Source organism: Megascapheus bottae, chromosome 14, assembly GCF_031878675.1.
Source record: "Megascapheus bottae isolate mThoBot1 chromosome 14, mThoBot2.hap1, whole genome shotgun sequence".
Lineage (NCBI taxonomy): Eukaryota > Metazoa > Chordata > Mammalia > Rodentia > Geomyidae > Megascapheus > Megascapheus bottae.
The window spans coordinates 4,263,920-4,286,364 of NC_143522.1; the positions used below are offsets into that span (position 1 = coordinate 4,263,920).

General features: G+C 42.3%; 1 protein-coding gene across 3 annotated transcripts in view; it reads right to left on the reverse strand.

Moving 5' to 3' along the window:
- Positions 1–16,659: 16,659 nt before the first annotated feature.
- Positions 16,660–22,445, reverse strand: part of Ppp2r5e (protein phosphatase 2 regulatory subunit B'epsilon) — a 116,929-nt gene continuing 111,143 nt past the window's right edge. For all 3 annotated transcript variants that reach the window (XM_090344247.1, XM_090344245.1, XM_090344246.1), the window contains exon 14: positions 16,660–21,262. In XM_090344247.1, the coding sequence (XP_090200373.1) occupies positions 21,163–21,262 (100 nt within the window). In that variant the 3' untranslated portion in view covers positions 16,660–21,162. The remainder of the gene's footprint in view (positions 21,263–22,445) is intronic.

Sequence of the window (22,445 nt, forward strand, 5' to 3'; positions counted from 1 at the left end):
GAAGTTGCCCGTGGAAAGCTTGCATCAGGGTGATATCTTAAAGCTTGCATCAGGGTGATATCTTGGCAACAGGGCCTCAGGCAGACACTGAAAAAGAAGCCTCTGAAGTCTCATCTGCCCTTCAAACAATGTTACCATATCCTACTTCTAAAACCCAAACTGACTTCTAACACACCAGCCTCAAACAGACCCTCTGCTTCATTGTAACTCCTTCATGAAGACATTATGTGATTCTCCCTCATCCTCTCCCCCTCCTCACACACCCCTCTCTCTCCTGCCACTGGGGATTGAACTCACAGCCTGGGCACTGACCTTGAGTTGGGGGGGGGTGTTTCTTTTTTGCTCAAGCACTCTACCTCTTCAGCCACAGCTCTCCTTCCAGCTTTTTGGTGGTTAATTGGAGTCCCACAGACTTTCCAGGCTGGCCTTGATCCACGATCCTTTCAGATCTCAGCCACAAAATTAGCTAGGAATACAGGCATGAGCTGCCCTGGATACCTGCCTGGTTGCTTTTCTTTTTAATTAGCTGTTCAGGAGACCCAAGTAATCCCTCAGATTACTGTGATAACACACAGCAAAGCCAAGCTTCTACTTTCTTTCATCCCCCAAAGCTCAAACTTTGGTGCTGCTTTTGGATCACCCTGCAATGGCATCTTCATCAAATGGTTTCTGGTGTTGCCATGACACAAGCCACAGAGTATCCAGTGTTGAGTGTGCAATGAGTGTGCAGACACCAGAGAAGAGGCGAACAGGACACTGTTCTATTAGTAGTCAAGGAAGTAGGTAGCACCCGCAGCCAGGGCCAGAGCAGGAGAGATTTGTGGTGCAGCTCCCAGCCTAAGGTTCCTTCTGCTCAAAACCCACGCTGTTCTTTCCTGAGCCAGGGCCCAGGTTGCTGCCTTGTGTGTGTGGCTGCCCATTAGAGCTGACACCTGGGCTTTGGCTATAGCAAAATACAAGCTTAACTCTGAGGTTCCTTCACCCAAAGCAAAGCCCTGGTGAAAACCTAAGTGTCCATAGAGATGCTGATCTAGATAGAAGATAGATGGATGGATAGATATAGTAGAGAAAAGATAATAGATAGTAGACAGATGATGGTTGACTATATACATACATGGACACAGATACATGAAATAGATCATGTTACATCTCAGACACTCAGGTGGGACCTGAACCCACAGCATGAAAGTCACTAACACTCAGTGAATCAAGCTGGGAGTCATTTTAATAACTGTGCAGTGACTGCTCTCCACCTTCAGGCTGGTAGAGAGCAGCCCTGAGCTTAGTGGGGCTGAGTTGTTTTTTGTTTTGTTTTGTTTTGTTTTTGCCAGTCCTGGGCTTGAGCTCAGGGCCTGAGCACTGTCCTTGGACTTTCTCAAGGCTAGAGCTCTACCACTTGAGCCTCAGCGCCACGTCTGGCTTTTTCTAAGTATGTGGTACCAAGGAATAGAACCTGGGTCTTGGTGCATGCTAGGCAAGCACTCTACCATTAGGCCAAACTCCCAGCCCACGGGGCTGAGTTTTTAAAGGTAAACACCTCACGCAGGTGATGAGAACCACACATAGGAGGTCGAGAAGGTTAATCACTTTAAAAACAAAAATAGAATTTGGCAGCTAAGCTTGATTACAATCCATATTTCAAATGATATAAACATGTATACATATATATTTAAATTTTATATACATTATATAGCCATACATATTTTGAAACGTGTGTGTGTGTGTGTGTGTGTGTGTGTGTGTGATTAAGTTGTCAAAATGGGACTAGAACTGACTGTGTACCCAGGCTGGCCTTGATCTCCATCCGCCTTTCTCTCCTGAGTATCTGGGATTGCAGGCGAGCACCACCATGCCCCACCAATGTGTACAAAATTAAGTTGTTCAAAGGGAATCCCAGCTATACCTGGTTCTAAGAGCACCTGCAATATAAAGTCCCATGGCCCCCACAGCAACTGCCCGCACAGCTTAAGGCCTTAGGTGGTGCCCTGTGCTGCAAAAGTGTGGGAGCACGGCAGGATCCAGTAAAGAGCAGATGATTTGCCAGAGAGGGTCCATGTGGTGTGGTTTATGGTTTCTCTCTGCAGTGGACAGCGGGTCACAGAGGAGATGGTTATGGACTGAGGAAAGGAAAAACAGTATCGGAAAGGAACAGAGGCCAGAACGGGAACCACAGGAGTTCCTGCATCAATGGCAGCAAGGCCCACAGATTCTGGACACAGAGTGCTGGATACATCTTGCACAGCGGCACTGAGCAGCCAACTTTGTCCAGATGGGTCCAGGTAGGGTTGGGGGGGGGACTAGGTGGGGCCAGGTGGGGTCAGGTGAGGCCAGGTGGGGTCAGATATGGTCAGGTGGGGTCAGGAGAGGCCAGGTGGGGTCAGATATGGTCAGGTGGGCTGGAGCACAGCAAGCACAGTGAAGCTGAGCCTGGAGTATGATGCTCCAGGCACCAAAGTCCACGTCTTGACGGCACTGCTGCCAACCAAGGTGGAGGACAGAGCATGGGGACAGGAAAGGGCCGGCACCACAGGGGGCCCACCTGTCCTACTCATTGCTGAGCCCCTGTGCCCAGCATAGATGACACCGGTCTCTCCATGATCTTACCATGAGTCCACGCAGAGAGACCAGGCCCCACAGGCCACCCGAGGAGGAGACAGGCTCAGCCTCACGACCCATTTGGATTCTGCCTTGCTGTTCCATTTGCCTTGCTGTTCTGAATCTTGGCCTCCTACTCTTTGCTCTGGGCAACTCAAAGATAAGAACCTTTCCTGAGATATTTCTAGGTGAGAATTTCTGTGCTGATGGAAAGCAACCCATATAAAAGAAATTTTTCATCCTTATTTTTTTTTTTCGGTTGGCCCTGGAGCTTGAACTCGGGGCCTGGTTTGAACTCCTTCACTCCAGGTTACCACTTTGAACCACAGTGGTTTTCTGGAGGTTAACTGGAAATGAGTCTCATGGACTTTCCTACCTATCTGACTTGGAACTATGATCTTTAGATCTCAGCCTCCTATTAGCTAGGATTACAGGTGTGAGCCACCATGCCCGGCCTCTCCATCCTTCCTGACAAGGTATAGGAGGGCATGACGACAGATGCAAAAGCAGCCATCTTGAAAACAGGAGACAAGACTGAGAGTGAAAGTCAGGGTGGTGTGGACAGAAGACCAGACAGAAAGAAGACCCTGGGCCCCATTGTACAATAGATTAGCCAGTCATCAGATGATTATGACATTCACTTGTAAAAGTTTTCATTATGAGGCCAACAGAATGGACTCTTTCACCTGTGGGATTTTTACCTCCTCTAACTGGGAAGAGAAAGAGAGAGAGAACATTTAATTAACTACAGTTGAAACACACATAGATTTATGGTAGGAGGGTCAGAGCATGTTTACCTGAGACTATCTCTGACAAATAAGTCTAGTTTAGACTGAGGAAAGACAAAAGCGAACCCTCAGTCCAGCTACTAATCCAACACCACCCACCGCTCAATCAATACAACCAATTCACATAAAATGGCTCTGATTTGTGGCTCTGACCTTCCCCCAGTTAACCTGTGAGGAAGTAGCAACACGCTCCACCTTGTGGTGGGTGTCTTCGGAGATTTATCATCACCTTCGCTAATGTCAATGACAACAAAATGTGCAGACATCAAGAAACAAAGAGCCAGATGCTACGGCTCATACATGTAACCCTAGCTACCCAGATGGCTAGGACCTAAGGCTCATGGTTCAAAGCCAGCCCAGTCAGACTCTTCCACAGACTCTCAGAGGTTTCCCATCTCACCCATCCATGACTGGATCCCAGTAGGTTTCCCCAACATTCCTTATAGGTTAGGAAAACATTGTCCAGCCACTTTCTACCAATTCATGCCCATACCCTTTCCACCAGGTATCATTACAATGCATCTTTATAAAGCAACCAAGAAGCCACTGAAGTCCATTAGAGTTGGCTTTAGAGTAGCACAGTAAGTGTGGGCTATCCAGCCAAGACTTTGACTACACTGGGATTTCTGCTAATCATCACCTTGACATTTGATGGAAGAGAACACATCTGGCTTATTCCTCTGTGCTCCTTTCCTTGAGTTAAGCCACACACCAACTTCATTATCTGGTTTCTCGTCACAGTGATGAACTGCCGGCTGCTCCCAAATCTAAGTCATCAAAGCCAGGAAGCTTTGAGAGGGATTGGAGGTGAGACAGTGGAGAACAGAAGATGGGGTGACAGCGATGGGGCTGGAGGACTCATTTGTTGAGAGGAAGAAAATGACTCCTGTAATCTCTCCCCTCAGGAATATGTCACGCCAACGATCTGGTTCCAAGGTAGCTTTAGAATAACTGGTGTTGCGCTGGGCTTTCCAGCTGCTGTGAGGAGCAGCCTGCAGGGCTTCTTCACTTTTTCTTTTCCACTCTGCAATGATAGTTGTTACCCAGGTGTTTGATTTGGCCTCTTCTCATGAGGCATGAAAAAAATACCTAAAACTGTCCCCTTATGAAAAGCTTACTTGATGAGAAGAAGGCTATAGGAACCTAGATGTCACACAGATGGTGCTAACAAAGTTCCCAGAGGCCACAAACACCCCACTGTGTCAACACATTGACACATTTCTTCTCAACCTACCTGAAACAACATGGTGGTTCATCCTTAAAATCCTACTTACTCAGGAGGCTGAGATCAGGAGGTTCATGATTCAAGGTCAGAAAGGAGGAAACCAACACTCCTTTCTCAACTGATAGATATCTCTCATGCTTAGGAGTTTTAGTCTAAATCACAGCCCACTCTCCACAGCAGGCCAAAACAGAAGTGGAGCTGTGGCTCAAGTGATAAAGCACTAGCTTCGGAAACAACAACAACAAAAAGCCCCCAAGGATAGTACCGGGGCCCTGAGTTCAAGCTCCAGGTCCTACACGTATACACACACATATACACACTATTGTATGGTTCTCTAAAGAGAAGAGAATCCTTTGGTTTCAATGGTTTTCTGGTTGTCATTGTGGGTCGCTGACATCATGGCAGCTATGGTCTCTAAGAGAGAAAGAGAGGCGAATCCTTCAATCCTCCTCTTTTCTGACTACATTCACAGTCCTGCCCAGAACTGAGGAATACCTTTGACGTGAATGAAATGGAAACTTCTGGAAGAGTAGACATAGCTCATGCAATATCAGTTCCCCATACAGTCAACCGAGATGTCAGGACATGGCGGTCTAAGGTCCTGCTGGTGGTGCCTGTGACATCATGCTGAACTGTGTCCAGGAGATACATACCTAGTCAGACAGGCATGATCCTTAGGGAATCTGAAGGTCTACAGATATGTCACATTGTTATTTGCTTGAGAAAAACATTCCCGATTAGTGGGAACCAAGCATGAAAGCCAAGCAGCACTCTGAGCTGCCAGACCCCCAGCTGGGACCTCCAGTTCATCTTCAGGGTATACCCAGGAAGAGACACAGGCCGTGCAGCCAGCCCGCTGGCAACTTGACTTCTTAGAAGCAGGGCAAGATTCCTGGGAGGGCTTGTCAGCCAGAGGCATCTCTCTCGTGTGTCAGGATGCTTGGGTGTCCTAGCTGTCACTGCGGAGGGGACAATCAGCCCAAGAACTCATCCTGCTTGAAGGTCACATTGCTGGAGGAAACATGGGCCACGGGCACGCCAGGAAGTCCACACGTTTCCAGATGGATTGAGAATCACAAAGTCCAAACCTGTCTCCCTATGTCCCATCTTGATCACCCCGGAAGCCACTCACCCCAACACAGCCCAGAATCTACAGCCAGTAGCATCCAAAGAATCTGACCTCTTCCCCCACTAGAGATCCTGAACCATAAATGTACAAAGAAAGCACTCTTTCCTGGAAAGAGTGCAGCTCTCACCCTGCTGGAAGAATGGGTAAGCTGCCACTCAATGTATTGGGAATCAAATAGTCAGCTTGCATTGATTCACCTTGTTAAGAAGCTCATATAGGCCTGGGCATGAAAAGTTGAGTATGCAGAGGGTGGGCCGCTGCCCTAACAGATACCTAAAGGAAGAATGGCTTTGGAGTTGGACCGAAGCTGGAAGAAACTTGAGAAATACGGTAGGGTCTCAAATAGACTGCTAGTGAGTCTATTTTCCCAACAAGCTGTGAAGACAGAGGTCGTGGTAGGAGGAAGGCTTGAAGAGGTGTGGCAGATCACTTCCTGTGTTTTATTTGTTTGTTTATTTGTTTTTGGCCAGTCCTGGGCTTGAGCTCAGGGCCTGAGCACTGTCCTTGGACTTTCTCAAGGCTAGAGCTCTACCACTTGAGCCTCAACACCACTTTCACTTTCAGCTTTTTTCTATGTATGTGGTACTGAGGAATCGAACCCAGGTCTTCGTGCATGCTAGGCAAGCACTGCTGTGCCAACATTGTCCCATGTTCTGGGAATGACTCCCTTCTCCCCCTTGCTCAGGGCCCATGTACTGGGAACCAAAAACCCATGTTCCCGGAACTGGCCCAGACTTGAACCACAGGTGGCAACAGCCCAATGCTCAGTGGTTAGACGCCTGAGCTCTGACCAATTCTGAAGCGACCAGTAGTTCGAAGTTACCAAACAACCAATCAGGTGATTGTAACTATGGAATTCCCCTATAAAAGCTGTGTAAAACCTTTGTTCGGGGCCTTTTAGCGTTGCCAGTTATGGGTACGCGGAGGTCTAAGTTCGAACACGTAATAAACGACCCTTGCTTCTTTGCTTTGACTTCGGCCTCTGGTGGTTCTTTCGGGGTCCTAGGAATTCGGGTACAACAGCACACCACCATTAGGCTATGCTCCCAACCCTCCTGTGCTATTATGGAAAGCAACATATTAAGGAAAGACAGTGGCCAGTTACCATAAGAGATTTCTAGGCAAAGTGAAGAAACCAACTTGTTTCTTTTTGCTGCTTCCAGGCACGCACATAGAAGTCATAATCCACACACGACTGTTAAAACCACAAAGAAGCAAACTCAATGGTTTTGAAAACTATCAAACATTTTAAAGTTTTTGAAAGCAGTTTTTTCTCAGATGTCAAAAGATGTAAAAAAAAAAAAAAAGATGTAAAAATGATGTTGGCCTCACAGTCCTTTTATTTAGATAGTGGGAAGTTTAGGACTCTTAAATCTCAGCAAGAGCTCAAGGGTTTGACTTGGGTTTCGATCCAACAGATCTGGATGTGTGGCTTTTGTTTTATTGAAGCCTATGTTGGACCTACATCACTATTGAGAAAGCAGTCAGTGAAAACGCTGCCAACTTAGAATAGAAATGGAGCAAGATGGAAAGAGGCACTGGGGCTCCCAGATCCTCTTTGTAAGAAGCAAGCGGCGGAGCCAAAGTCTCAGCACAGAGCCTGGAGTCAGAGTTATTAGCAGAACTCCTTTGTAGCTTCGACTTCCCTTCTTCACACTGTAATATCTCTAACTATGATCTGTGGCCACTCCAGAGCTAGCTATTAGGGAATGGGGTGGGGTGCAGGTGATAGTTTCTCTACATTTTCTACCTGGGTAAAGAGTGAAGTTCCTCATTTGGAGACTGGGATTCTGGCCTTCGAGTGAAGCCTGTACATGGGATGAGACACTGGCCCTTGGGAGGAAGTGAATGTGGGAAGAACGCGCAGGAAGGAGTGAGTCATTGGCAGTCAGAGGCCAGGGCTAATGGTGGAAGAGTTTCTGGGATGGCCTACAATGATCTTCACCTCTTGGCCTCTGTATCCTTCTGGAACCCTTTCTCTTGGTGCAGAGGCTTAGACTTGCTCTGACACAACAAACTCTAGTGAAGGCCAGGATCTATCACTTTTGAGATTTCATTCCATAAGGTGAAAATGTTCAACTTCCCAGCACATTCCTGGTTGCCTTCAGTAGAGACTAGTGTGCTGGGAGGATGCAGCTAGAAACTGAGGGTTTGTGGGTAGTGATGAGCAGCTAGAAACTGAGGTCCCCAAGGAACTTATCTCTGCCAACAACCACATGAACTTGCAGGTAGAACCTTCCTGTCAGTCCTTTGTAGACCACGGTCCTGGCTTCCATCATACCCAGGGAGGGGTCTTGAGCAAAGGACTTCACAAAGCTATACTCAAGCTCTAATACACAGAAAATGGTGGATAATAACTGTTTATAAAGTTAAGTTTGGAATGAATTGTTACCCAGCAATAGCTAACTAATACAGGACTGAGTGACCTGGCCCGGGAGGCTCAGGAATTCCAACACAGCAATCAGACCTTTATGCTTCTGGCCCTATAGGGCTTCAAATGGAGAAAGATGTGCCTGGTGGGTATGTTTATTATGCCTACGATTCATTTACTCACTCACTTATATGGTGCTTATAAAGCACCAAGCATGTGCAAGGCACTGTTGTTTCAGAAGCCAGGTTCATCATGAGTGAGGCAGCCAGGCTTTGCTACTGTAGAGCTGGCATTTTACTCTACGGTCAAACGAGGGGAGGCAATCAAGAGACAAATGAACAAAGAAAATATACACAGAAGCTTCACATTGTGACAATCTACCTAGCAAACTAATAGGACAGTAAGATGAGATTGGTTTGGGAGAAGGGATTCTGGCTTATATAGATCTGGCTTATTGACAGCTCAGAAGCTGACAATAGCAATTCCTGGGACAGAAAAAGCAGCAAGAACAAAGGCCCTGAGAATGGTAACTGCAGGATTAAGTAGGAAAGGATGGGAGAAGGGTAAGTAGAGTAAAAGAATGAGGTAGCAACAGATAACACGGCTAATCTAGGAGACTGGTTGAGATAACCACTCTTCAGTCCTGTGTATCAGCTATAGAAAGTAACGTCAATATTTAGAATAATCTGCTGCCTTTCCTCCAGGCTTTCACTTTTCTGAATCACTGATGAATCATGGAATGGAAATAAACCATCAGTTTCCTGGAAAAACCATAACAAGATTTGTATTTATTCCCTTTCTCCCAGCCCTATTTTTCTAGATAAACTGAAGGTTTTAATTGCCTTCTGAAGAATTTCTGGGTGCGCTCACCCACAGATTATCTGGATTGCCAGGATGCTGTGTGCATGAGGACACTCTGACTGGTCTAGGAAGATGCAGCCACATGTGCACAGCAGACGGTCACTGCAGCATTGCTGACCCGTCACTAGATGGCACTAAAGAATACAGTCACCTATCTTCCTACTTTGGCTCCAGGTTATATCTTTACAAGGAACTCGATGTATGACATCTGTATATTTCTACAAAGATAGTCACATTTCAGTAGACATGAAAGGATGGATGGCTTGGGTTTTATTTTTTGGGGGGGTGTGGGGAGGGGTAATCAGTTCTGAGGTTTGAACTCTGGATGTGGGAACTGTCCACAGTGAAGATTTGTGCTCAAAGCTAGCATTCTACCACTTGAGCCACAGTACCACTTCCAACATTTTCTGAGTAGTGTATTGAAGATAAGAGTCTCACAGATTTTCCTGCCCTCTCTGGCTTTGAACCATAATCCTCAGATCTCAGCCTCCTAAGTAGCTAGGATGATAGGCGTGGTCCTGGCAAGGATGTATGGGTTTTCTTAATGAAAATAAAGCCTTCCAAATCAATGCTTTTAATACATGAGCTTTTAAAATGATTGTTCCTGCCACATCCCTCTCCACCTCCACCTGTTATAATCTGGCAAAATTGCCCATGTAGTTTATGGACCTTTAGAGGCACACATCTGAGACTTTAATTCCTCCACAGGATGTCTTAAGACCTTTGACCCCACCTTTACAGTTGACAGGAACAAGACAGCTCCCCTATATCTCCTACCCATCTCCTCTCAGGCACTGCATGGGACTCCCCACCAGCCAGCCCTCCTTCAGAGACAGAGGTGTCAGCCTTCTCACAGACAGCGCCTTCCCTGGCAGCACCTCAGGCTCCCTATCATTTCCCTTTGCTCAGTATGTGGATGTGCTATTGACTGAGACGATGCAGGTGAAGCTCCACACGGAACAGGTGGTGAGCCTCTCTTCGTGTGTGAGGCGGCCTGGAAGGGCCTGGTCCTAGCTTCACATTGGTGCTGGCGCTGGGTTTCTTTTAATCTAGGGAATAATAAACACAGCCACCTAGGCCGATTCCTTACCTCTGCCTTTTGGAAATCTCACTTAAGTTTTAGGTTTGGTTTTGTTTGCTATTGGCGCATGTGTGTGTACACGTGTACACACGCACCCACTCATTGCTCCTAGGGCTTGAAATCAGGGCCGGGCGTTATCCCTCAAGTGTTTTGTACTCAAGTGTTTCTCCTTTCTGGCTTTTTGTGATTCAGTGGAGATACGAATCCCTCAGACTTTCCTGCCCAGGGTTGGGCTTCAAACTGTGATCCTCAGATCTCAGCCTCCTAAGTAGCTAGAATTACAGGCTTGAGTCATCCGTGCCTGGCTTCAAAGGTTTTTAATGATATGTGTAGGGAGATAGCAGCCAAGCCCAACACTTCCTAACATGTGGCCTGGGTCTGCTCTGTCTTCACAGGAGAAACCGCCTCCCCTCACACCGAGGAGACCACAGGCAAGTCTCCATCTGCTGTCCAGCTCCATTCAGGTCTGCTGCACCGAGCTGTTACAAAAACAATGCATACTTTTTTTTTTTTGACCTACTTTTTAAGGCACCAGGACTTCAGAAGAAGATAACATAGCTCCCTTGAATCATTTCTCTCTCTGGTCTCTCTCCTTTGGACTACTTTTAACTAAATTTCACAGCTTAAGCTGACAGCAATTACTCCCACATTCCCAATTTGCTTATAGTGCTACTTTTTCATTTAGCAACCCTACAGACATTAGCTGGTAAGGATTTGACTCTTTTATACTTCTTGTACCTTTCTCTCTCATCTAGAGCCACATTCACATTTTAAATTAAATTGGTAATCAGATTGTGATAATGGGACTGTGCAAATATTGCCACTCCAGTAATATAATTGCATCTCCTCTATCACAATGCTTCCCTGTCCCCCAGAGCTTTTATTTATCACTCTCTCATCCCATCACCTTCCAAATGTTACATCAGGCTTCAAGAATTCCAGTTCCTTGTTCCTCTCCATGTCCATGCTGGTTCTGGGTCTCAAGTTCTCACTCAGACTTTTCCTTCACAGCTGGCATTCTACCAGTTGAGCTACCACAGCTCTGCTTCTGGCTTCTTGGTGGTTTTTTGGAAAGAAAGAGTCTCAGACTTTTCAGGCTGGGTTGGCTTTCAACTATGATCCTCATATCTCAGCCTCCTGAATGGGTGGGATTATAAGAGCCACGAGCACTCAGTTTTGGCTTCTAGTTTTTTTCTCCTACTCCAGTCTGTGCTAATTCCTTACTAGTCCTGCTCCTAGGAAGCAAGGGAGACATCTGCTTCCTGGTTCTGTCTCTTCTGTTTAATTTTTGTTTTGCTGGAATATGTTCATGTGCTTTGTTTCTGTTGTTGTTTATGTCAGTACTAGGGCTTGAACTCAGGGCCTGTGCCATGACCCTTAGCTTTTTCACTCAAGGCTGGTGCTCTGCTACTTGAGTCACACCTCTACTTTTGGCTTTTTCTTAGGTAGAGGTACAAGTCTCTCATATTTTTCTGCCAGCCTGGCTTCAAACCAAAGTCCTCAGATCTCAGTCTCCTAAGTAGCTAGGATTAGAGGCATGAGCTACCAGTACCTGTCTTTTGGTATTACTTTAAAAAAAAGTCAACATTGCTGGGTGCTGGTGGAAGTGGAGCTGTGGCTCAAGTGGTAGAGTGCTAGCCTGGGTCAAAAAGCTCAGGAGTAGCATGCAGGAGAGTTCAAGCCCCAAGACCAGCTTCAGGGAAAAAACAAGTCAAGGACTAGGAGTGTAGTCTAGTGGTAAGAGTACTCAGCTAGCATGCACAAAGCCCTGGGTTCGATTCCTTCATACCACATACACAGAAAAGGCTGTAAGGGGCATGGTGGCTTAAGTGGCAGAGCACTAGCCTTAAGCAAAAAGTGTCCAAGGACAGTGACCAAGCCCTGAGTTCAAGCCCTGGAACTAAGCAAAAAATAAAAACATAAACAAATTTTAAAAAGTCATTATTGTTTTGATTCTTAACCCTCTAAAAGAATGTTTGTAGCTAACTGGAAGTTGTTTAGAATGTCTACTTCTTACTCCTTATGTTGTTAACAATTCAGAAGCATGTACCTTGAGAATAATTTCATTCCTAGTTATTTACCACAGAAGAGAAAACAAGCTTATTTTCACACAAAGGCTCATATACAAATGTTCACAGTAGCTTTGTTCATAATTATTCTAAGTTGGGGAAACCCCAGAGGCATTGTAACTGCCACATATACAAAGAAACAAAGGAATACTATACATTAATAAGGGAATAAATTATAGATTCACACAATACCATGGATGAATCCATAAAGCAATCGTTGAGTAAACTAAGCCAGGTCCATTTGCATATCTACAAGGAAGATTCCATTTATACAACATTCTGAAAAACATATATGGAGGAAAAGAGAGTAGAGAGTAGTGTTTCCCATGGCTTAGAGTCGACTAGGACTGTTTGTGAGGAACAAAAGGCATCTTTTCCAGAGTGGGCAATGAACTAGGCAGAGGGAAGTGTGATGGGAGATACCAGATCCCATGTACCTGTTTGAACCACAAGGCTGTGTCACACACATGTAAATAAAGATATATGGATGTGCCTACATGAATTAGTGCATCACACGTATGTATGCTTTCTAGGACTTGTCCTCCAACTGAGTAAGAGTTAAAAGACAGATACAAAAGGCCACATGGTGTTTGTTTCCACTTACACGAAATGACCAGTGCAGAGAATCTAGAAAGACAGAAAGAAGAGTGGTTGCCAGGGACTAGGGGAGAATACAGAATGACTGCTGATAGATAATAGGTTTTCTTTGAAGGTTGACAAAAAATATTTTGGAACTAGATAAAAAGGAGGGCTGCACAGATAGAAAGGACTGCCACTGTGCTAAAATGCTGCTGAATGGTATGGTTTAAAATACCTTTGTTATGTGAATATTATCTTTTAAAAACATATGAACTGTGCCTCCAAGACCTATTTATAACACTAAATGTTTAACAACTGTAATTAGTGTCATGGAATAAAAACACAGAAAGAATGGGGCAGAAAAACACAATTCAAGGAACAGTGAATAGAAATTTACCAAATCTACTAAGAAGACATATTCAGAGACTTTAGCTCGGTGCTATGCACAAATATGTGCAGCACATGCGTGCACACACACACACACACACACACACACACACAATCAATACTTTATAACCACACAGTGTTTACCCCAGAAATTCAATGCAATTCACCATACTTATAATAAAGGAAAACAATGATATTTCAGTGTATGCAGAAAAAGCATTTTACAGTATCCATACTTATTCATGATGACAAATTCTCAACAAGCTGGATATACAAAGAAACTTCCTCAATATGATCTACAAAAAATCTACAACTAACATCACAGCTGATGGAAAAATACTGAACATTTTCCTGTGCAGAACAGAAAGGTAAAGGGCCCACTTCCATTCAATGCTGCACTGAAGAAAAAATACAATCAATAGAAATAAAAGATTGGAAATAAAAAGTGGACTTTTTTTTTGCCAGTCCTGCAGCTTGAATTCAGCACCTGAGCACTGTCCCTGAGTTTCTTTTGCTTAAGGTTAGCACTCTACCACTTGAGCCACAGCGCCACTTCCAGTTTTTCTTTGTTTATGTGGTACTGAGGAATGGAACACAGGGCTTCATGCATACTAGGCAAGCACTCTACCACTAAGCCAAGTCCCAAGAAGACAATGAAATGACCGATTGTATACATTAAAAATTCTGAGAAGGCCGGAAGTGTAGCTGAGTGGTAGAGTGTTCGTCTAGCATGCATGAAGCCTTGGTATTTGATTCCTCAGTACCACATTCACAGAAAAAGGCAGAAGTGGCGCTGTGGCTCAAGTGGCAGAGAAAAAGTATCCAAAGACACTGAATTCAATCCCCAGGACTGGATAACACATATATATATATATATATATATATATATATATATATATATATATATATATGGAATTGCCCAGTGCTGGTGGCTCATGCCTATAAGCCTAGTTACTCAGGAAACTAAGATCTGAGGATTGCAGTTTGATGTCAGCCAGGAAGGAAAGTCTGTAAGACTCTTATCTCCAACTAACCACTAAAAGCCATAAGTGGTGCTTTGGTTCACAGTGGTAGAGTCCTACCCTTGAGGCAAAAACACTCAGAGACAGGGCCCAGGCTCTCAGTTCAAGTTCTGCAACTGACAAAAAAAAAATCTAAGGAAACTATAAAACAATTAGTTGAACTCTTAATTTTTAGCAAGGTTTAAGGTTGCTAGTTAGTATTAAAGCCGCACTTTATATAATAATGGCAAATAGCTGGACACAGGTAACTCACATCTGTAATCCTAGCTACTCAGGAAGCTGAGATATAAGAATTGTAGTTTGAAGCCAGCCCAGGCAGGGAAGTCTGTGAGACATTTATTTCCAATTAACCAAAAAGCTGGTAGCAGAGCTCTGGCTCAAGAGTAAGAGCACTAGCCTTGAGCACAAAAGCTCAGGGACAATGCCCAAGCTTTGAGTTTAAGCTCTAGCACAGGCAAAAACAAAAATAACAGCATGATTTATAGCGAAAAAAATTTAACTATTCTATTCATACATTCAAAAACATTTTAGTAATACATGTGATATATGAACATGAACATTACACTGAAAACTATAAAACATGGCTAAAAAATTAAAGAATGAATAAATGAAGTTATACCACATTCATGGATTATGTGTGTCTATTTTGTGTTGCTATCCAGAACATCAGATAATTAATTAATTCATAAAAGAAGTATATTCCTTACAGTTCTGGACGCTGAGAAGTCCAATTTCAAGGTGCTGACATCTTGCAAGGACCTTCCTGCTGCATCTTCCCATGATGAAAGACAAGAGACAAAGAGAACAGGACTGAACTTGCCTTTTACACTGAATTCACTCCTGTGATAATCCACTCACGAGTTAAAATGCCACCTCCCAATGTGGTTGGAAACTAAATTTTCAACAATTTTTCTAGGACATATTCAAACCACAGCAGAACATAAAACTATTCAGTAATAACAAAACATTAATCCTTCCCCCATATTAGAGTTATCCCAAGCATAAAGCCACTTTTCTTTTAGAAACTGATGTGATGATTGCAAATTTTATGCAGAAATTCAAAGAACTGAGGTTACTAAGAGCCATCCTGGAAAAAAAAAATGTATACAAAATGGAATAGATAGCCTTGATTCAAGACCATAAATCTGACCATGACTGCTTGTGGCATAAGGTCACCACAGTAACTAACAGAATAGGCAACCTAGATGTTGATTCTTACCTTTATGGTGATGTTTTGACAAAAGTACCAAAACAATTCTTTGAGACAGACTTTTCAACTAGTAGTACAATAACTTAAGAAAAACTGATCTACACTCCTGTATAATAACTTACCTACATGGAAATATACAAGGTAAATTGTGGACCTAAATAAGGAAGGTAAGATTATAAAGTTAACAGAGGGGAAAAAAAAGTTGTGGGGCTTTTCTAGGTTGTGTGCTAGGGTAAGAAAGTAGGACTGGAGATTAGATCACATACATAAAAACCTACTTTTTCAAAAATGTATATTGTAAGAGCATATATTAGAATCAGAAAAAAATCAAAATTTAATTTTCCTTAGCTATCACTATGTTTTAATCTTTTTCAACAGCCCAAGATGAACTAATCTAAGGGACCTACAATATGCGTTAGATCAAAAGATGGAAAATAATAATTTTACTACATTTTTATTATATTTTTCACCTCCACTTTCCTACCTATTGTTGAGGTAATGTGCAAACTAGATATTCCATTGAATTGTCCCTTAAATACAACTTCTAAAATTGTCTCTTAACCTGATTTTCAGATGCTACAAATTGCATCTTGCTGAATTGAATTGCATATTTGCTGAAACTAACCAACTTTTCCCTCAACCAGATTAACTAATATAAAACATTAATTCCACATGGTTCCAAAATTGGATATAACCTAATTAGCTAAGAGAGATTAGACTTAAATGCTTGAAGGACAATCTCATAGTAGCTTAAAGATGACTATATCATCTACATTATTCTCACTGGTTCATAGTGAGGTCCAGCTCCCTTCTACTCAACCAGGGGCAGGCTGTAACCAACAGACTATGAGACAAGTGATAAGTGAGGCCATTTCTGGGACCACACCTTAGATCAAGAGCAGTGTTTACTTCCTGTCGATTAGCACCAGCTGCCATAACTGAAGGAAGCTCAAGGATGAAGTCCTATGCTGAGGAACTGAGACCCCCCTGGCTGATCTCCAAGGGCTAGCATTATCAGTCATTAGACTGAACCCTATTAGAAGTGGAATTCTCTCCCCAACCTGAGATATTCCAGATAATGCTTGAGGGTTATGAAACAAATGGTTCTTCCCATACTATAGACTAGACAGGGAATAAATCACTATTACAGAAAGTGGCTAGCTTTTGAAGCACTTGCTTGCCCAAGAATAGTATTACACATTCCAAGTTATCATATGGTTGTCCCAAAAGAAGCCTGGAGAACACTGAATCCACTGCTGCAAGCTAAGTTAATAAATCTTGTGTGACACCAAAAAGCCCCAAAGGAAGGTCAGAAAGAAACAAAAGCAGCCGGGCGCCTGCAAACTCTTCACTCTGCTTTATTGTGACGCACCCACAGTACAGAACCTCTCCCCACGTGAAAGGGAAGCTTACATTTCTTTGGGGGAGCACCTTCATGTTGGTTTCTGTTATCACTCTGAAGAAAATAAATCATTTCCAAAGAACATTTGAGATTCCAAGGGTTTAGCCTCAGCTCGCCTTTTGTGGTGTTTTGGCAGGTAATGGTAGATCCGTTTGTACCATCTCCATGGGGTGGGGGAAGAACCAGAAGTCTTCATGGTCTGCTTGGACCAGTCTATCATTTTCATATGCAACTTTTCATATCAAAGATGTCTCCATTTTTCCTCTATCGATAAACAGATGCTGTTTGAAGAGACACATGTACATTCTCGCAGCTAACTTTGAAACCAACCAAGAAGCACAGCATCACTAACAAGACAAGTGAACATTTGCTGCCCTCTCCTGCTAAAACAATGAAATACTAATATAGCAAAAGACGAGGAAGCACAAGCGAAATCCTTAAACCAAAAGCAATGGACATGGCATTCTCATTACACCCAGTCAAAAATCAGACAACAACCAGAAAAATGTATCAGTAATATTTATATTTGAAAGTTCCCCCATTAATACATGAGGTGTGGATTACAACTTATTTACAATAAGTGATCCCCCCCCCAAAAAAAAGTCAAGGAAGGAGGGGCTGAGAATAATGGGAAGGGGGAAGGAGAGGAGGAAAAGGATGGGAAAAAGAAAAGCTTTTTTCACAGACATCATAATATGGGATGTTCATTTCCAAGAGAGATACTACTGCTGCCACCGTGAACCGGAAGTGGCACACATGAACAGCTAGATCTAAGTCTGCTCAACTTTCTCTCAAGATGCACCATCCCTCTTTCAGGTTTGCAAAATTAAATATAGAGGAATATAAAATGCATTGCCAGTATGCCTATTACAAAAAATCTTTTATGGCTCATTTCTTAACTCCACTCAAGAGAAGCAGCTGAGCCAGTATACAAAAATAAAAATATTCATGTGCAAATAAAACATCACTGATCATGTAGTGCCACCCTTTGTTTTTTCTTTGCTACAGGTGACTTGTCATTTTGTGATCATGTAATAGCATCAGAAGAGCAGGAGTCTTCACTTCCTGGGCTAAGCCAGTGAACCCAATTAAAGGAGGGGGAGAAAAAAAAAAGAAAAAAACCTTGAAACATGAAAGAAAAAAATGCCAATTACACCCTAACATCCACATATCCATTGCCCACCACACACCCCCCCCCAATTTTTTTCTTAAGCTTCTAAAGCTCTAAATATACTCTTTTAAAAATTCCTTTCCTTTGAGCCTAAGGCTATACATTTTTTCCAGGACAGCGGGGTGCATTACCAGCAATCCCTAGCCGTGCACCTGTATTGTCCTGCTTAGAATGAGGTACAAAATAAATTAAATCCTTCCATGTAGGCAAACATACCCAAGACAGAGGAAGAAGCATAATCCTGCTTGTGAGGATCCAGCTATGTCAAGGGCATTATTTTCTTACTTGATTTTTTTTCTTTTCTCTTATTTTATTCAAAATAAAAACCACTCGGATGTTAGGGAGGGCAAAATAAAATAAAACTGAACAGGACAAACACTGAACACAGAGGCGAACAGCTGGGGACACCTGCACAATGAGAGAAAGGAATGCATGCTTGATTCATAGAACATGGGTACCTCACACACCTGCGGTTCTAGGCCCACAGCCTGAGCCTCTGCTCCACTCAAAACCACAGGGCTCTGTGTATTCTCCTTCTTCCAAGGACACTCTTAATCCTATCCCTGAAACCAATATGGTAGGGATTGAGGTGGAGTGCACATCACTCAGTAACTACAATATTTGCTATTTAAAAAATATATTTATATATACTTCTGGAAACTATGAAGCCAACAAAATAGAACACAAAGATGCATTTTTGTCACAATCAACAGCAGAATTGTGTGGGAAGGGCAGAAGGGGAGGGCTGCTGCAAACGCAGCAAGTACGTCCTTACGGATGTCATAGAGTGCAACAGTCAGATGACCTCTGTGACTCCGTGGCACCGCACACAACATGACAAATGTCACATTGTCACTCTCAGGTTCACAAAGAAAAAAGACAGTTTCTTCTCAGAAGTGGCCCATGAATTTTAGACGACAGATACTTCTACCTGCTTCTTTAACTATGTCTAAAACTTGGCTTTATTCTTTTCCATTTGGAATGGTGAATATCTAAATCTGGCATCAGGGCTGTGTTTTCATCACCTTAACTCTGAGGACAAATAAGGTGCAAAAGGAGGTCCTGCCTTTCTCCTTTTAAATGACTGCACTGATTTCCAATAGTTTCATGAATCTGTGATTCAAATATCTTCCGCATGAAGATGACTTTGTGGTAAACAAAGGTTTATGCTATCAGAGATAAACATAATGCAGTCAAAATTGAAGTGGTAAAATTAAAAGGAATCAAGGAGATTTTTATAAATTTATTCTTATCTTGCACCTTTGTTCCTCTGCCAACATTATATTGAATCATCATAAATATTCTTTTCTAGAGGGGAAAAAAAATCTGGTCATTACATTAAAGCAAGTTATGTTTGTTGTTACATATCACTTAAAAAAAAACTGTTTCACTTGGGGAATTTACAATGCCAAGTTTTGTTTCTTTTTGTTTGTTTGTTTTTTGAACAGTTTTGTAGATGACAAGATCCATCATTAGCTGTCTTTTCTAGAAACACTTCAGAGGGGTGAGAGGTAAGTGGCTTCCCCCCTCTTTTTCTTGGAAATAATAAAGCTGTATATGCTACTCAATAGTTAAATGGCTAGAAGAAAACATACAAGCCCGTATTTTTAATGCTTGTCTAGAGCGACAATAGTTAGAGCAACAATAGTTCATATGCTCATGTTTGCTACTACCACAATTGGACATATGAACAGGAATCAGCTTTATCCATGAGCACTGCTGGAAGGGACAGCTGAAGAAATCAACCCACGGCTGCCACGCCCACAAGCAAAAGCATCCTGAAGACAAGGCCAAAGCACACAGCTCTCCATACAGTGTCATGGAACCTTGTTGGGTAAGTCCATACTGCACACAAGTCTTACAGCAGTTTACCTACCCAAAGTGTACGATTCTTCTCCTAATACTAAAGCAAAAAGCCAAGAAGATCTATCTAGAATACAGCCCTAGATCTTGTTTCTGAAACAATTGTGTTTTTCTTAAACAATTTGGTCACGCTGCACCTTTGATATAAAAGCATTTTTAAACTTTATTATTAATACTCAGGACATTAGGAATTTCCAGATTTTTTTTTCAGTAGCATTTGTAGAACCACTTTTGGTAACAAATACAGTAGTTAGGAATATGCATCCAATTGAAGATGCATAATGTGTATCCTGAATCCTTTCTGGCTAAAAACAGGGCTGGCTGGCGCTGTGATGAGATATAGAATGAGAATCTACAAAAAAACACTGTAACGTAGGTTTTTTCCCCCAGAGGCTACATCCTCTTTTGCTGGAATACTTTATAAATACATATTAAAAAGTAAGGCAACAACTCCAAACAGTCCAAGCTGTTTGCTCAACCCATCCCAATTTGATTCACATTCCTAGTAATCAATTCCATGGTTGTGTGTTGTTTAGTGTTTGTTTTTCTTATATTATATGGTTCAAAAGGATGTTGGGACATTTCTAAACCGTCTCTGGTATGTATGCTCAAGGATGGATGCAACTAATACTGGTCAGGCACTGAAGCCTGCAGTGGGTCCCCAGTGCCTGTTTTCAAAGGATTCAAGACATTGATTTGGATCCGCCATTGGACTCAAGTGTGAATCCAAAATTCCCTTCCCTACTATGTTTATCACCCCTCCTCTTATTTTACTCCTAATCGGAAAACTAAAGGAGTGCCAGGACTACCTGGTTACTGGAAAGATGTTCACCCCAGTAGACAAAACTTTCCTGAGGTGCTTTTGTAATTCGCAGCCCCATTCTATGTGGACATTCAACTCATGAAGATGTGCAAAAGGAAAAGATGTCAAATTTCATCAAGTTATCCAAAGGAGGATGTTACAGACTTATAAGGAAATGACAATCTTTTTCTTTCTTTACTATAAATACATTTAACAGCTTAGCAGAAAGATAAGCTAAATTTAAGATTGTTCACATTTGAAAATTGTATCATACTCTCTGCTAGTGATAAATAAGAACTCCTGATAATGGAATTTAAACATAGCAATTTCATCAACAGATCTTTGAAGACCACTTTTTTTTTTAAAGAGGGTTAGAACAATGATTATGTTTGCAAAGTTCTGAGAAGTCCATCTACTGTCCAAACTTTGGATTGAAGTCCTTATTTTTTTTTCCTTTACTTAAAGACAGGTATATACAGTGCTGTTGTAATAATGAAACAAATGTGAAATCTACTGTAAAGTTGCACAATACAGAAAACTGTTGCTCCATCTTCTACTACATAAATGTGAGACTCCACAGGTTAGTAAAGCTGCTGTCATGTTTCTGTTAAGTTGGAATTATCCCATCGCGTCTAAGACCTCTCTTTAACTCTAGATCTTCCAATTTCTTCCATAATTCTTCACGTTCTTTTTCTTTCTTTTTTTCACTAGGGAAGAAAAAGAACACAAGGTAAGCAACAGAGAAGGTTTAGAGAGATTATCTTAATAGTAATACCACCATCACTGCCCCTTAATATACTTTTCTGTATTGGGGAGAGGGGGGAACGTTTTGGGGAGGTTATTTAAAGTAATGGGTTTTGAACTCAGGGCTTTGTGCTTGCTGGACAGCCACATATGTGGTACTGAGGGATCAAACCCAGGGATTCGTGCATGCTAGGCAGGCATCCTACCACAAGGCCATGATCCTGGATGCTATAATGCATTTTTATAATTCCCAACCCTTCAGACTGGGCTCAATATTAATTTTATGACTTGATTTCCAGACAAAATCAGGTAAAGCTAGATGATCTAAAATAAAATAGCCTTGGCTAATTTTATTTTGCCAAAACATTTTGAAATGTCTGTATTATAAAAAGAAAAGAAAGGAAAGCTCAGTATGATAGCTCATCCCTGTAATGCCAGCTGTTAGAGAAGTAGAAACTGGGAGGAACTTGGTTCAAAGAAAACTTTCATCTCAATAAGACAGGTATGGTTTCACACATCTGTGATCTCACAGCTACACAGGATGACAGGTCTGATACCAGCCAACGGCAAAAATGGGAAATTTTACCTAAAACAAAAAGGATGAGGGGCATAGCTCAAATAGTAGAATGTCCGCCTTGCAAACATGATGCCTTAAGTTCAAACCATAGTGCCCTCTAAACAAACCAAAAGGAAATGCATAATTACAGAACATATGACATTTAAATTAGATAAATTCGTTCATATTTATTACAAATAGTTCACTGCATAAGCTCTTATTTTCTCAAGGTGTAGTAAATCAGTAAAAATGCAGTGAATCTACTGATTCAAATAATTCCTCAGGGCAGGGGTTCACAGGCATTTGACTACCTCACTCAGCAGAGCTTTCACTTCAACCACGGTATAATTACTCAAAATAACCCACATACATTCAATGAAATCTGAATTTAATTCCAAGCCTCATACTTTGTCACAATCTTCATGCCCAATCCTCACCCGCAAAACACCGAGAAATCAAGTAATTTTAGATTCTTATGCCAACCGTCTTGAAGGAATGCTCGATTTTATGGCAGTTATCTTTGAAATTAATATTGCATAACTTAGGCCTTATTTCCTTTAACTAGCTGTATTAAATGCAATCTGTGTATA